This window comes from Chrysemys picta, chromosome 4 (genome assembly GCF_011386835.1).
Source record: "Chrysemys picta bellii isolate R12L10 chromosome 4, ASM1138683v2, whole genome shotgun sequence".
Classification (NCBI taxonomy): Eukaryota; Metazoa; Chordata; order Testudines; family Emydidae; genus Chrysemys; species Chrysemys picta.
The window spans coordinates 60519843-60536107 of record NC_088794.1 but is presented as its reverse complement, the minus strand read 5'-3'; the positions used below and the strand labels follow the sequence as shown (position 1 = coordinate 60536107).

The 16265-nt window shown below is 46.1% G+C and overlaps 1 protein-coding gene across 6 annotated transcripts in view; it reads left to right on the top strand.

Annotated features, from left to right (window-relative positions):
* Window positions 1-16265, top strand: part of ZNF76 (zinc finger protein 76) — a 30416-nt gene that overhangs the window by 11677 nt on the left and 2474 nt on the right. For 3 of the 6 annotated variants that reach the window (XM_005311674.4, XM_065595063.1, XM_024112306.3), the window contains 10 exons: window positions 2206-2286; window positions 3889-3966; window positions 4792-4994; window positions 9125-9199; window positions 10011-10127; window positions 11263-11338; window positions 11711-11836; window positions 12964-13143; window positions 13954-14187; window positions 14585-14712. In XM_005311674.4, the coding sequence (XP_005311731.1) occupies window positions 2206-2286; window positions 3889-3966; window positions 4792-4994; window positions 9125-9199; window positions 10011-10127; window positions 11263-11338; window positions 11711-11836; window positions 12964-13143; window positions 13954-14187; window positions 14585-14712 (1298 nt within the window). The remainder of the gene's footprint in view (window positions 1-2205; window positions 2287-3888; window positions 3967-4791; window positions 4995-9124; window positions 9200-10010; window positions 10128-11262; window positions 11339-11710; window positions 11837-12963; window positions 13144-13953; window positions 14188-14584; window positions 14713-16265) is intronic. The other 3 variants (XM_024112307.3, XM_065595064.1, XM_024112308.3) reach the window with 2 other exon arrangements.

The window sequence follows — 16265 nt, the reverse complement described above, 5'->3', positions numbered from 1 at the left end:
TTTAAGTATTGTTCCAGGGGTTCATGTTTGCACTTACTCCTGACACTATGCCCTTAGGGCTTCCAACCTGTGTTTTTTTTACTTTCTTTATCTGTTGCTTGCCTGCTTGTCTGGGCCCAATCCTGCTTTTTCCAATGAACCATTTTTGTGAGTGATATTGTGGTCATTTCACAATTTTGAAAGAAATGCTTAAGGAAAGGGCCCAGGAAGGGTGGGGGCTAGTTGAGGAGCCCGCCCTCCTTGCTGAATTGGTAATGGAACACTAAAGAATCAGTTTCTGAGGCAGACAATGAAGGGGAACAGAACAAGGGGCATTTTATCCTTTTTACAATGAGAGGGGAGTATGAAGGGAGTTGGGATCGATCCGGGGTTGTTGTTGTTGTTTTTTTTTTTTTCAGAGAACAGGGTGAAGGGGAGCGCTCAGTCTGGTGGTGGGAGAGGAGGCTTTTAATAAAGCTTTTAATTTATTATTTGAATATTTGAGAGAGGTGAGTTTTGATTTTGTCCACCTACGATTTGCCTCTTCCCACCACTGCATGAAACAATTAACCTCTCCTTTAGCCAATTTAGTTTTAGGCTGACCGAGTTTTTTTTTTTTTTTAAGATGTCCACTCGGTCCTTGTTCCAAGGTTTTAACAGTGGCCACTGAGTTTTGGGATCTCCCTGAGTTAGCCTAGACCATTTTTCCAGAAATTTACAGGAGTCCGGACCCTTCCTAAAACTGAGCCGGCGTTCCTTTAGGGAACTGTCCCGACTTAGACGTCTGGTTACCAATACAGGAGGACTTTACACACACCAATCACACAAGAAGGAAATTCGGGTTCGTCAGAGCGATGCCCCGTGCAACACACAAAAGGAGCCCACAGGCTACTGCCTCAGTCGCCCTTGCTTTCACACCAAGGGTTTTACCCAAGGTGCGGTGCGGCTGCGATTGTGCAGATTTCACTCACTCAGACCGCGGGGACAGGAACCCCTTGGTCGGCCGATCCCCGGACGGAGATGGCACCCAGACTCAAACACTCCACAGGAGGACGGATAGACACAGACAGAACAGTCCTCAGTCCGGACAAAACACAGAAATAATTACCTGACCAGATTCCTGATGTCAGATCCCGGGATCCCTACCAGAACAGAGTGGGAACCAACAGGTTCGATGGCGTAGACCTCACTGTGGTCGTGCACCCTTCCGTTCAGGAGGAGGACCGCTCGGGCCAAATGCCCAGGTGCCGGCTACCACGGTCGTCCTACAAAAACGGTCAGGAATCACACAGCCCCAGTGAAGACGGTTGCCATCTCGGTGGAACCTCCAAATTGTCAAAGTTAGACTCAGGACTCATAGTTTGTCAGACCACTCTGTTTTATTAGCACAGCGCTCTGCTAATACATTCAGATAATGTGAGCCTCCATGCAAGATTCAAACAGTCTTATTTATACAGATAAAAGGGTGCGAACTAAACAAAGGGACAGAGAGAGCAAAATTGTAAAATATGCATGGAGCATAATATGCATATCCTGCTTCCTTGTTAACTCTTATCGATCTAAGACTAATGCTTCACCAATTGCCCTTAAGTGGCAAGTTAAGCAGTTAATGTCTGCTTTCCTGCCCCCCTGGCTTGCAGCATTTCTCATTTCTACTAAAAGGTACATACAGCATTCTTTAATTCATTCTATTTCTTTAATATAATTCATTTCACTTTCACAAGGCAATTAGTGCTTCAGGACCTGTAAAGTTTTACAAGAATTGGTCCTTGAGCAAGAGAAGAAAAATAAGCATTCAGTCCCTCATTTATGCCATTAAGAGGTCCCATCGGTTGCTGGTTTAAGCCCTAATGGTATTTGCTAGAGCATTTTTGTTCCATTTACTTCTCTTTGTTTACATGGCAAAGAGAGCTGGCAAAAGAATCCTGTACCCTGTACATAAATGATGGTTGACATTGCCTTAGACTGTTTCCTCCATTCAGACAACATAGGAAAGAAAGGTTTAATCTTCTCTATGGTATTCATAAGTGTACCCATTACTATGGTTCTGAATGCAAATAGGGATTGATAAAATAATGGCCTCATTTGGTGACTGTGATCCCATGAGATTATTTCCCTTTAGGAGAAATAGCAAAGGGTTATGAACAGAGGGGAACAGTCCTGTGTGCTGGAAGGTTTATCAGTACTGCAGTCAGCGATGATGGTTTTCTTTTCACACTGTTGCAGGAGAGAAGCTGCTTGAAGGGCAAGTGATTGAGCTTGAGGATGGGACGACAGCTTACATCCATCAAGTGACAGTCCAGAAAGGTGAGGAGGATGAGTTGAACTTGGGTAACATTTGGAATGTATCCCTACTTTGCTAGAGGGACGTTACTAGTTACTCAAAGCTAACCTCCTTGACAGTTAGATCCCATCTCTAAATTCTAGCCTCAAGGAGTCCATCTGTGTGTGATTTATCCCCCCTACCTGTTGTTTTAGTGCTGAATGAAAATATAGATGCTTTTTCTGTAATATGTGACTTCCTGTGAAATGTGCAGTAAACTCATCCGAGGCCAAATTTGCTGCTGATGTAAACAGATGCAGGTTAAAATAGTGTTGGCCTGTCCTCTGTATCACAGTGTGTATCTGTCTGATCACAAATCTGATCAGTTCAGTTCACTGTGAGTCTTTATATATAGTCTCTGTCATGGAGTGTGGGGGAGTCAGGGCTCTGAACCCCCCACTTCCTGTGATTCACCGTGACTCTCAGCCAGCCAGTAAAACAGCAGGCTTATTAGATGACAGGAACACAGTCTAAAACAGAGCGTGTAGGTACAGAAAACAGGACCTCTCAGTCAGGTCCATCTTGGGGGGTGGGGAGCCCAGACCCAGGTTCTGGGCCTCCCCCCATCTCCCCAGCCAGCTCCAAACTGAGACTCCCTCCAGCCCCTCCTCTGGCCTTTTGTCTCTTTGTTCTCCAACACCTTCAGTTGGCACCTTGCAGGGGAGGGAGCCCAGGTCATTAATTGCCAGGAGACAGGGTGTCAGCCATTCTCTGTGCAGACAGCCCTCTAGGGCTCTGCAACAATCACACACCCTTATCCCACTACCTAGATACTTAAGAAATGCATAGGGGAAACTGAGGCACCCACACAGTATTCAGAGAAAGCATTAAGAACATTCCCACTTCATCACAGCCTCTGTGTCCATGTGGTGTAAAAACAACATTAGGGCACTATACATTTATCCGTGAACAGTCAGACATGAACTCTTTGTAAACTATTAGCTATATTAGACTCTGGAATAGTCTCCCAAGAAAAGTGATAGAAGCCCCATAGCTTGGGTCATCAATAGATATGTTTTCCTCTTGGATTTGAAATGAGATGGTGTTAACACAGCTGAGAGGGGAAAGGAATTTGTTTCACATGATAGGAGCTACAGAGGATAAGAACCTTGCACCAACCATGACAAGGTGTTGTAAAGGAACAGAGAGAAGTTAGTTGCTAAATAAATAAAGGGAATTAGAGACAGAGGATGGGTTTATGACTGGAGTGTGATTCAGGATACTGGGGCTCTATTATCTGACCTAAAACTTGTTGTATGACCTTGGGCAAGTCAGTTAATCATTGTGTGCCTCGGTTCCCCATCTCTAAAATGGGGATAGTTTCATTTCCCCATTTCACAGGGATTTGGGGAGAATAAATTAACTAATGATTGAGAAGCTCATTTCCTGCAGTGATGAGTGCTGTAGAAAAGCCAGGAAAGTAGAGGGCAGCTCAGGTAAGTCCATGGTAGGTTTTAAAAATGAGCAGGACATTTTTGAACTGAGCTTTATATGTGCTCTGCTGTATGGGGAATTGAGCAAATTGACTCTGAGCTCTAGACATGAAATTCCTCACTCTGGTATCTATGGGTTGTGTTGATTTACAGAGTCTATAGCTTTTGAAGATGGGCAGCAAGTGGTGTTGGAAGATGGCAGCATGGCTTATATACACAACACACCTAAAGGTAATTATTAATTTTTCCATCCTCTCCCAGGGTCAAGCATCTAATGGATTAAACAGAATATTGCAGGTTCCTAAGAATGTAGCTCGGGTGATGTAAAGTGTAGGAAATCCAGATGTGACTGTACTAGGGTGACCAGATAGCAAGTGTGAAAAATCAGAACAGGAGGTGGGGGGTAATTGGCAACTATATATATAAAAAAAGGCCCCAAATATCAGGACAGTCCCTATAAAATCGGGACATTTGGTCACCCTAGACCGTACCATCAACAGTAACACAATGTGAAAGCCACATTCTGGCCCATGTTGCTACTAATAAAAATCTATCAGGTTCACTTGGATTAACCTTCAACCAAGGATTCTTAAAACTTTCCCTGCTAACTCTGCATGTTTTTTGTAAATGGAGGTTATTGGCTCTGTCGTCATCTCTAGCTCTGATGTGGGTTATGGCCCAGCAGAAAGAGAAGGGCGCAGAACTGGCTCAAGACTCTTACCTTCTAGCAGAGCTTGCAACACGGGGAATTATTGTTGATACATGAAATAAAAAAGGTCATTCTTACTATTGTGAATGGATAAATATTAATAGCAGCATACTGATAATGGGTACTGATGGGGTGGTAATGTGCCTTTTTAAGAGTGCTTGCTTCTCCTATACAGAATAATTACACACACAAAAATTAAGTTAAAAGAACATTAAATTTGAAAAGTCAAGCTCCCAAAGGTTAGGGAATGCCAGGATTACGTTTTCCTGTGTCAATAAGTACATAGCAATTGCTAATAAGCACTCATAGGCTTGACTACAGCGTTTGATTTCTGTGGTCCCCTCCAGAGGGTTATGATGCCAATGCTCTGGAAGAGGTCCAGCTGGAGGATGGCTCAACTGCCTACATACATCGTCCTGTTGTCATGCCAGCTGGCAGCACCATCCTGGCCGTGCAGGCAGAAACAGGGCTGGAGGAATTGGCTGGGGAGGAGGAAGATGATGCCTTTGATGCTGATACCATTAATGCTCTCAAGCAGTATGCCAGCAAGGTAAGGATGCAGCACTCCTTTTACGGTCTAGCATTATGGCTGATTGGCAGGTGGGAAGGAGCTGATTCCCAGACCAGATCAGGACAGGGGGTTAAGTAACCACAACTGCCTGGCACTTCTGTATGCCAGCTTCTCAGTGAAAGTGCGGACTTTTAGAAGAGAAATTACACAGTACTCTTGTGGGAATGTAGCTAATGATGTTAAGATGGGTGTTTAACGGTCCCATAATACTGTTAATGAACATTTAAAGACTCCCATTAGTATTGTGGAATACCGTTCCCCACCCTCTCTATTAGCTGACACATGCAGGGCGGTACCTAGCTAGAGGTGTGGTGCTGCTCCTGGGTTTCCACTGTGTGTTGGGCTATTTACATATAATTGGCTGCAAATACAGCACCGACCAATGAAAAGCCAGATCAGGAAAAAGCTGGGTTTAGGATGTTACAGGATGTGTTAACCAAGGTCCCAAAGCATGAAATCATAGCAACTGGGTGATTTTAACGCAAGGGATGGAAGTAGCAATGATGGGTCAGACAAAGTTATAGGCAAGTGTGGCACGGATTTGGACATGAACCAAAATGGTGAATGATTAGTAGAAATTTGCAGCGTGAACAACCTGGTGGTAGGTGGAACAATGTTTCCTCATGAAGAAATTCATAAAGTGACCTGAAACTCCCCAGATGGCACTACAGAAACCAGATAGATCACCTCTGCATGTCAAGAACGTTTTGCAGCTTGTTGACAGATAGACGTGTGTGCAGGGGAGCAGATGTGGGCAGTGATCATAACTTTTGTATCGCTAAATTGAAGATCAAGGTAAAGAGGATGGTGCAGGTTAAAAAAAGACCCAAACACAAAAAATGCCTTTTAGCTTGAACTGAAGAGCAGGTTCAGTGTTCTGATGGAGTGAACTGAAGAAAACTCAGACTGATACTCTGTGAAAACATCAGTGTGTGCTATCTAGAAAGTGCAAAGAGTTCTAATAACGAAATATGAAGGGGAAGAATGTATTTGCAATGCTACTTGGGCAGCAGTGGAAAAGAGAAGTGCAAAGCAAAATTTGAATCACGAGACATGAATAGACAAGCAAGTGGCAAGAAGACTACAGAGCACTAGATGGAGAGGTAAAAAGGAGTGCTAAGAAGAAATAAAAGGGCAAATTGATAGAAAATGTCAAGAGTCTGAAGATGCCAACCTCATATAAGACAATAAATCAAACAACTAACAGGGAACTTGAGCAATATTGGAAACCCTATTAAAAATGCAAACGGAAAGACTCTTAACACAGAATAACAAAGAAAAAGATAGGCAGAACACTTTCTGGCTGTTTTAAATAGACTGAAGACCTACCACTAAAGTTCATTATTGATGTAGTGTCTATACAATGGAAAAGGTTAGAAAAGCGATCAGTAAACTCAAAAATGGGAAAGCATTACTGGAGAGATGCTTAAAGCAAATGATGAAACAGTCCTCCAGGATCTCTTTGTGTTTTTTAATAGAAGATGGAATGGGAAAAAAAGAACCCAACTCATGGAAGAGAGGCTCATTGTAATATTGCCAAAGAAGGATGACATTACCAACTGCCATAACTGGAGAGGGATCACCTTGCTTTCAGTGTCTGGGAAAATCATGTGCAAGATTGTCCTGGAACTTGCTGAGAACAAATGGACCTTCAATTCAGAGAGGAACGAGCAGGATTTAGTCCGTTGTTGTTATGTGCAGACCGTATTGTTCTCAGATAGAGTGGCAAGCACCTTTTGTGATTAAAAAATGATGATTTCAAGAAGGTTTTTGTCAACTGACACAGAAACCATCTTTAATATATTATGGAATATCAGCAACAGAATAATCACAGCTCTATGTGATAATGCCAAATGTGCAGTCAGAGATGGGGACACCATCAGCCAATGGTTTGCAGAGACAACTGGAGTAAGGCAAGGGTGTGTTATGTCCCCATTATTGTTTGCACTGTTCATGGTATCATGAAGAAAGTGACCGCAGAAGGCAACCGAGGAATTTTATGGACAAATGATAAAGCACAATTGGATGACCTAATTTTTGCTGATGACACTGTTTTGCTTAGCTCAACACATTGCTTAATGGAAGCAATGACCCAGCTTTTGGCAGACAGAGTGAAACAAGTTGGTTTGTTCATCAACAGGAGGGGGGGGGGAGAGAAATTGCTATCAATATCCTAAAAATAACCTTTAGAGTAGATGAAGAAACACTAGAAAGTCAGTCATTTTATCTGTGTAGGGTGTGATACGTGCAGTGATGGTGACATGCTGGATTTCAAGCAACAAATATCAAAAGCAGCACACAACCTTCAAAAACTTTGGATAAAGATTTGGAAAAGTATCATGATAGGCACTGATACACCAGTATGAATTTTTAACACTGGCATCATGTCTGTCGTCCTTTATGGAGTTGGGTCATGGAAAACTACAACAGAAATTGATATGAAATTGATTCCAAAATATAAATGCCATCAGATTCCATTGGGAAGAGTTTCTTAGAAAATCAGAAATTCGAAGTAGAGCAACCCAACCTAAAGCATCGCATCTGGTAAGAAAAAGATGGACTTAGAGAAACATTACACAGAACAATAGAGAAAGAAGCCAAATCGATCAATATGACACTTAGAAGCCTGAACGGACTAGCACAAGACTAGGAGAGTCCACCAGTTTTCTATTTATGGATCTGAGGATGTGGGAGGATAAAGAAAAGAAATGCAGTTGCGGAAGGAGCAATGAAATGCAGTGATCTCTATACAACCTGGATTTTGATTCATTGCTTTTGTTCTTTTCCTCTAGCCACTTGTATGTAATTTCATTCTGTCTTATCTAAATTCCCCTTATAGTTTCAATTGGATACAATATCCTTCTTCACTTCTTGGCTGAAAATGTTGTGAGATATTGCTGTGTGCTGTTAAACAACTGCCATCCTCTACACTAGAAGTGGCTGCATTATAGTGGCAGATGAAATGTATAGTTATAAAGCATATGTGATTCTTCTGGATGGAAAGTGTTAGAGAAGTGTAAGATACTGCGAGAATATGTTTCTAGGACCTATGAACCTGCTTTATATTCCTGATGAGCTGCAAATTTCACCAGCAGCTTAAAGGAGCTCACAGACTCTCCAAGTCCCAGCCTTTGTTTCTGTGGTAAAATACCGCACTCATAAGCGGGCATTTAAGTTCACTGTTAATTTTTCTCTCTCCCTTCCACAAACTGTAGACTTTCTTGTTTTAATTACATCAGGTGATTGTCTGAGCAATACACACTCTTAATGTTTGCCAATAGAAGTAATCAATGATACATGTTTCTCTTCATAAAGGGATTGTTGGTTAATATGATCGACGTAGCACACCAAGATCTTTAATATGGCCACGAGACTCGTAACATTGCTAAGTCCCAAATGTGTCTGCTTGATCCAAGTGGTTGTGGAGATTACCAGTCCCAGCATGCAGTGCTCCATCTTAATTTGTGTGGCCTTAATATGAAGTATTGAGGGCAGGGACCTGTAGTCTTCATACAGTCCACCTTTATATTAAAGATGTGAACAGCTGCAGTGAACTCCATTTTATTTTTGGGAATGGTTTTCAGCAGGGCCAGCTCTAACTTTTCTGCTGCCCCAAGCAGCAATAAAAAGCGCCGCCCCGCCGAGCCCCCTCCCCCCCCGAGCGCCACCGGAACCCCTGAGCACCACACCCCGCGCCGCCCCCGCACCGACCGCCACGCCACCGGAACCCCTCCCTGAGCGCCGCGCCCCACACTGCCGGAGCACCCCCCCCCGCAGAATGTCGCGCCGCCACCCCAAGATTGGCTGCCCCTTACCAGGTGCCGCCCCAAGCATGTGTTTGGTTGCCTGGTGCCTGGAGCCAGCCCTGGTCTTCAGGCTCCCAGCAATTTACCAAGGCAACCTTCAGGTAGGCAAAGATTGGCTCCTCTATTGCAGACTGTGCCAATGTGACAAGATATTCCATCACCAGTAACAGCAGCTGTGGTATCTAAAAAATAGCAGCCCGGGTGCACTCCGCTGGTGTGAATGTCTCATCGCTTGGTTATGGCTCACCCGTTCTGTGCTCTGCAAACGGGCATGAGCAAATGGTACGGTCTCTCCGCTTGCAGGTCTCTGAGGAGGAAGAGAGAGTGAATAGCAGCAGCCACTTGAAGAATGAGGTTTCTAACAATGCCCCTTCCCAGGTTTGTACTTGTCAGTGAGATGTTCCTTTGAATCAGCTCAGGCTAACTTGCCAGCCCACCACTTCTCAGGTGTGAGTTGGAGAGGGAGCCGTAAGTGTTCCTTGTTTGACTTCACCAGCTACATGGCTAATCTTTTTTCTAGTATGGCTATTTTTGTTGATATCACCTCCTTATAGAGCTGTTTTCTTCTGGGCTTTTTCAACATCTGAATGTTGTGGGTCATACATCTTGCAGACTTGCTGTTTCATCCTAAAAATGTACTAGCCCAGGCACAAAATCTACTTGTCCACCCTGGGCGATGAGGGCGCTGGGAGAGTTAAAGATATTCAATCCCCTTGTCAGTAAATGGCTTATGATGGGCAAAGAGGCCAGTAGAATTTTTCAAGGCTTAAAATTAGGATTACAAACCTGACATCCTTATTCAGTTTGAGATATGGTAGATAATCATCTGAGTAATCCTTAGCTCTTCTGTAGCACCTTTCATCAGAGATTTTCAAAGCGCTTTGCAAACTCTGGTGTAAGGCTGGTAAATATTGTGAGCCATATTTTACATATGAGTAAACTGAGGCACAGCGCAGTGAAGTGACCTGCCGAAGATCACCCAGTGAGCTGGGAAGTGGAGCCCAGAAATCATGACTCCTGCTCCCCTTGACTGCCCTGTGTATGCGCCACTGTACATTTGTATGCACCTGAGACGTATTTTCCAGTGGGATCACTGTAGAAGATGAGGGTGCAGGGGTAAATTCATGTTGGCCTTGCAGGGTCTCTTGTGGTGGTTCTTTAGGCTTAGTCTTGCTGTGCTTCTTGGCAGGATCTGCGGGAAGAGGAGATGCGCAGCAGCGGAAAGGGGCAGCAGGTTGGTGACAGAGCCTTCCGTTGTGGTTACAAAGGTTGCGGTCGCCTCTACACCACCGCTCACCATTTAAAGGTAAGCCAGCTGATGCACTGACACCAAAAGCTCCAGCCAGAGGACCATCCCTTGCTATAATAGCAGCTCACCGTGCTCCCATGCAGGGGATTGAGAGACTCAAACTTGGCTCCATGAGGGAAAAGGCCAGGATTCCTGGAGCATGGCACTCTGCAGTGACTTTCTATGGCCATTTTGGGAGATGCATCCAACCGTGAAGAGCCAGAGGGATGGGGCTTGTCACCTGGAGGAAAGCTGGTGTCTTGAGAATATGCACGTGAGAAGAGATGAGGAACCTTGAGGGGTTTAGAGGAAGGGGGACTTAATCCTGACAGTTGACTCTCGTATCTTTGGTTGCTAGCTGCAGTGTTTTCAAAGCAGAGCTGATGACAGGCAGTGTGTCCTTTGCAGCAATGAGAGGGATCTAAATCCTATCTAAGCATTAGAAACACTTGTTGTCCCGCTATCCAGCGTGTAGCTTGAAGTAGAACACAGCAACTGTATAAGGTCTTATCTGGGCTAGGATAAAAGATCTTTTATTGGACCAACTTCTCTTGGTGGGATGTACAAGCTTTTGAGCAACACAGAGGTCTTCAGGCCTGGGCAAAGAAGCAGAGTGTTTGGACTAAATACAAGCTTGCTCAGATTGTTAAGAAGAAGGGGTAATGCATGTTGGATGCAGTCACTTGAAATGAAATTACCTCACCTACCTTGTCTCTCTCATATTCTGGGACCAACATGGCTACAACAATACTGCAAACAACGTAGCGTCAAAAGTGTATTGTAAAAACGTGCTAGCTCGGGAGTTGTATTTTTACCACGAGTTAGCTGGTTGAAGTGAACCCTAGCAGGAAGCCTAGGATTCACCCCAGCTGGCTAACGTATCTTAAAACCCAATTTATTCTGTTACCTAGGGGTTTAAAATGTCTTCACTAATCCTAGCCTAGACCAGGCCTAACAGCACACAGCTGCTACATGGCAGCTTAGCACAGGAAGTGAACAAGAACCCCATGTCTGATTGATGTGAGGATGGGTGGGTTGGAATGTAGGTCGCAAAGCAGCTGGAGAGTCCCAAGTGTGCTCCTTTCCCCAGATCTCCACATGCTGCTGCCTCATCTAGTCTTGGCTTCATGTTCTGTCCCTTCTCCCTCTCCAGGTGCATGAGCGAGCTCACACGGGCGATCGGCCGTACAGGTGTGACTTCCCGAGCTGTGGGAAAGCATTTGCTACAGGTAATGGTTGTAGATCATGTGCCGAAAAACTCTGTCCTGTGCACATGAATCTCACTCCTGAAGCTGCCAGTTCTGTTGTTCCGAGGAAGCTCAGTTTTTAAGGCCTCATTCCTAAGACACTCTTTCTCTCCCCTTCCTCCCCATTGTAAACTGCTTGGAACTCAGTTTATCTAACTTGGAAGGGTGAAGGACTAAATGGTCCCTGCTGGGATTTGAAACTGTGTTTCCAGGCAGTCCAGGTGTTCCATCCCTTGACCTTCCAGGACACGGGACAGAGCTTTGACAATCCATGGAGTGAGACATTGTCCATATATTCCCATGCTACGTGCAGCAGATTGCAACACGAATTTCCTGTGACCTCTTCCCTTGCAGGGCACGGGCTGAAGAGCCACGTGAGAACGCACACTGGTGAGAAGCCGTACAAGTGCCCCGAGGACATGTGCAGCAAAGCCTTCAAAACCTCGGGGGACCTGCAGAAACACATACGCACACACACAGGTGGGCTGCACTGCCACGTAGCAAGAGGTCTGAGCTCAGTCCTCCTCAGTCTGAAGGTCTTGATGACAAGGAAGCACGTGTCCATCTTGATTATTGTTCATTAGGTGTGTTATGATAGTCTCCAGGAGCTCCCGTCCTGAACCAGGACCCCATTGTGCAAGGCGCTGTACAAACACAGAAAGACGGTCCCTGCCCCAGATTGCTTACAAATTAAGTACAAGACGAGAGACAGCAGGTGGATATAGACAGACGGGCATACAAGGAAACAATGAGACAATACTGTCTAAGCCAGTGGTTTTCAACCTTTTTTCATTTGCATTTGCAAAAAGTTTCAAATGGAGGCATGGACCCCTTTGGAAATTTTAGACATAGGCTGCAGACCCCAGGTTGAAAACCACTGGTCTAAACAGACGGGACAGACACAGGTCATGGAAAGAAGACACAAGCAGTGTGAACAATGTGACACTAACAAACAGCGTGTCAGTTCAATTATTTTGTTGTTGTTCTGATTTGCGTTGCTATATGCTTACATGCTGGATGAAACTTCCGTATCCTTAGATCCTTCCCAGCAGTGCTGCATTGGTGTCAAACTGAGACAGACAAAAGCACCATGAACCTCAGCTTTGCAGTCTGAGGCATGATAACAAAAAACAGTGGAAGGTGCTTGGAGCATTAGCTTGTTTCCTACAGAACATATCTGCAATTGGCAGCCTCATCAGGGAGAACTGAATTGACCATGGAGACTTTGCTTCCCTCCTATGCTAAGAAGGAGTCCCCAACTGTGCTGTCTTCTTAGCCCTAAACTCACCTAGTAGAAAGAGAGCTTTTTGGGGGATAGACGTTGTCAAGCATCGGGTTGGGGGGAATATGAAGAAGACATGTCAAAAGCATGAAGCCATTGTGTATGCCTTGCATGCAGCCCATCCTTTCTGCTTATTCTTGTGCACAGTGCAACTTGGATTCTCCGAATGCCCTAAAGCCTTGGAATTGAGGGACTCTTCAGTGTAACAGACATGGTGGCGGGGATGTGCTTGATCTCTGTTTCAAACTTCGGGGCGTTGTAGGGAGCGAAGGTCAGTCTGACTGGCAGAAGCCATACCCTGCCTTTCTTCTTTTTGTTGATGAAGGTGAGCGTCCCTTCAAATGCCCGTTTGAAGGCTGTGGCCGCTCGTTCACCACCTCCAACATCCGTAAGGTCCACATCCGGACACACACAGGGGAGCGGCCGTACATGTGCCCCGAGCCCAACTGCGGGAGAGGCTTCACGAGCGCCACCAACTACAAGAACCACATGAGAATTCACACAGGTAAACTGGGGGAGAGGGTATAATTCCCCCTGTAGGAAAGACAACTGAGTCCATAGCCAAGTGACAACATTGCCTGTACCTGGCTGTCCAGTTCCATAGATTTCTATCACCTGGCCAGATTTTCCCTTTCCAGATTTTGAGGGTAGGTAAGGCAGTGAAGGTCATAGGATTTGCTTTATTGGGCCAGTTTATTGTTCCATCAACTCCAGTATCCTGCTTCCTGCTGTGGTGATCAGAGAAAGGCAAAACAATCCTCTGTGATGGACCTGCACGGTTGTACTGCAGGCGAAAAGCTCCCTTCCTGACACTGACCTTCTGTCACTTTTTATGCCCGGAAGCATGATAGCTGATCGCCCTTACCTTTTTAAACTCTAGTAGTTAACTGCTGCGGGGCTGAGGTTCTGTAGCCCACTTCTCCCCTGTAAAATAGACCAATAAAATGCTCCATAAAGGTAGCAAAGGCTCTACAGATCCGTGCGTCTATGAGAGAGACACACCAGGCCATGCAGAGTGGAGGGAGATCTGCCTGGAAAATGCTTCACAGAGCCCAGGACTGGGAGGCAGAACTAATGGAGTCTGTTCTTGGCTCTGCCATTGACTCACGGGGTGACCTTAGCCAAATCCTCTGGCTTCTCTGTGCCTTGGTTTCCCATATGAAATGGGGTGAATCCCTACGCCGCCCCTTGGCAGGGTGAGGATGAATGTAATGCTTGTGCCAGCTGCAACGTTGACAGGGGCCTAGTGCTGTTGTGGGGCCTAGTGCTGTTGTGGCCCCACCCCGTTGCGTGACCACCTCTCTCCCTGTCCCAGGTGAGAAGCCGTATATGTGCACTGTGCCGGGCTGCGGGAAACGCTTCACTGAGTACTCCAGTCTGTACAAACACCACGTGGTCCACACCCACTGCAAGCCCTACACCTGCAACAACTGCGGGAAGACCTACCGCCAGACCTCCACGCTGGCCATGCACAAGCGCAGCGCCCACGGAGAGCTGGAGGCCACAGAGGAGAGCGAGCAGGCTCTCTACGAGCAGCAGCAGCTGGAAGGTGCAGGCCACGTCCTCCTGCAGCCCCGTCAGGACTCGGATTAGACAGTGCAACAAAGGGAGAGACTGAGCCCCCCCAGCCTGGGCCTGCAGCCCCTCCCTTCACTCACCCCCAGTTCTATGGGGGGAGGGAGACTGAGCCCCCCCCAGCTGGGCCTCCAGCCCCTCCACTCGCTCACACCCAGCTCTGCAGGAAGGAGCCCCATCCTAGACCCGCAGCCATTCAGACGAAGCCCCACCTTCCAGACCCACCTTGTGCCATTGTCATTATGATCCCATGCTCTTATCTGTTGCGCTGTCCTATCCTGTCAGAGAGCAGGTAGATCCCAGGGTCATAGAGATAGTGCCACATCCAGATGCTGCCCTTCTCACTGGCACGTCCTTTCTCTTTTGCCCAGCTGCCGCGGCTGCAGAGCGGGGGCCCCCGCTGAAGCGCCAGCAGATTGCTTTCCTTTCAGAGGAGGAGGAGGAGGAGGATGGCATACCTACCCAGGTTTCACTTATCTCTCAGGATGGAACACAGCAGGTACAGAGACCAGGGAGAATTCAGGGTGCAGCTAACAGAGCTGGTCACTGCCTCTAACAGCCACATGTTCTTCATCCTCCTGGACAGCTGTCAGGTCCTTTCCTTTACTGTTAGGTAGACATGGTCAGTCACTCGCGTCAGGGTGTGCGATATGGGCCGGGCTTCATCTTAGCTTTGAGTTTAGGGTTGATTTTTGTCTGAGTGCTGTGTGCTGAAAGATGCTGGAGAGCAGTGGGCTGTAACCATCAATCTGGTGCAGTCTGGGCAGAACCAGTTCAAGCTTCCTCCACGCCTCCCTGCCCTCATGCATCAGTTTTGACATGGAGGGCAAAGGAGGTTTCAGTTTCCTTGACCTCTGCTGAGAGTGCCGTTAAGAAAGTGCTTTTTGTCCTGTGGGAGCTGCCTGAGGCTCACCAAACACATTTGCCATTGGCCACTGAGCGTTCATCTGGTGGTAGCAGCTTTCAGTTTCTGTTGGCGTTGGCTGGATTTGGCTTGTATTTTGCTTGCTATTTAAATTACATCCCTGTAACCACTGGCCATGCCCCCTTGCTGATCAAACGCAGCCTTCTGCAGCAGGGCTTGCGTGCTAAATGTGGAAGCCTGTTTCTGCAGCACAGGACTCAGGAAGTAGCTGCTGAGAATAGCTCCTCAATTTGCTTACATAAGAACATAACATAAGAAAGGCCGTACCGGGTCAGACCAAAGGTACATCTAGCCCAGTATCCTGTCTATCGACAGTGGCCAATGCCAGGTGCCCCAGAGGGAGTGAACCTAACAGGCAATGATCAAGTGATCTCTCTCCTGCCATCCATCTCCATCCTCTGACAGACAGAGGCTAGGGACACCATTCCATACCCGTCCTGGCTAATAGCCATTAATGGACTTAACCACCATGAATTTATCCAGTTCTCTTTTAAACTCTGTTATAGTCCTAGCCTTCACAACCTCCTCAGGTAAGGAGTTCCACAAGTTGACTGTGCGCTGCGTGAAGAACTACTTCCTTTTATTTGTTTTAAACCTGCTGCCTATTAATTTCATTTGATGACCCCTAGTTCTTGAATTATGGGAATAAGTAAATAACTTTTCCTTATCCACTTTCTCAACATCACTCATGATTTTATATACCTCTATCATATCCCCCCTTAGTCTCCTCTTTTCCAAGCTGAAGAGTCCTAGCCTCTTTAATCTCTCCTCATATGGGACCTGTTCCAAACCCTTAATCATTTTAGTTGCCCTTTTCTGAACCTTTTCTAGTGCCAGTATATCTTTTTTGAGATGAGGAGACCACATCTGTACGCAGTATTCGAGATGAGGGCGTACCATTGATTTATATAAGGGCAATAATATATTCTCAGTCTCATACCTTACGAGGCTGACACAGAAAATTAACTAACTGCCCCTCATGAGCATGGCAGAAGATGCTTAAAGTGGGAAGGAGATGAGGTCAAATGATGAGAGCTGGGGACTGGGAGAAGGACTCCTGGGTTCTAGTTCAGATTCTGCCACTGACTATATGTCACCTTGGGCAAGTCACTTTACCTCTCTATGCG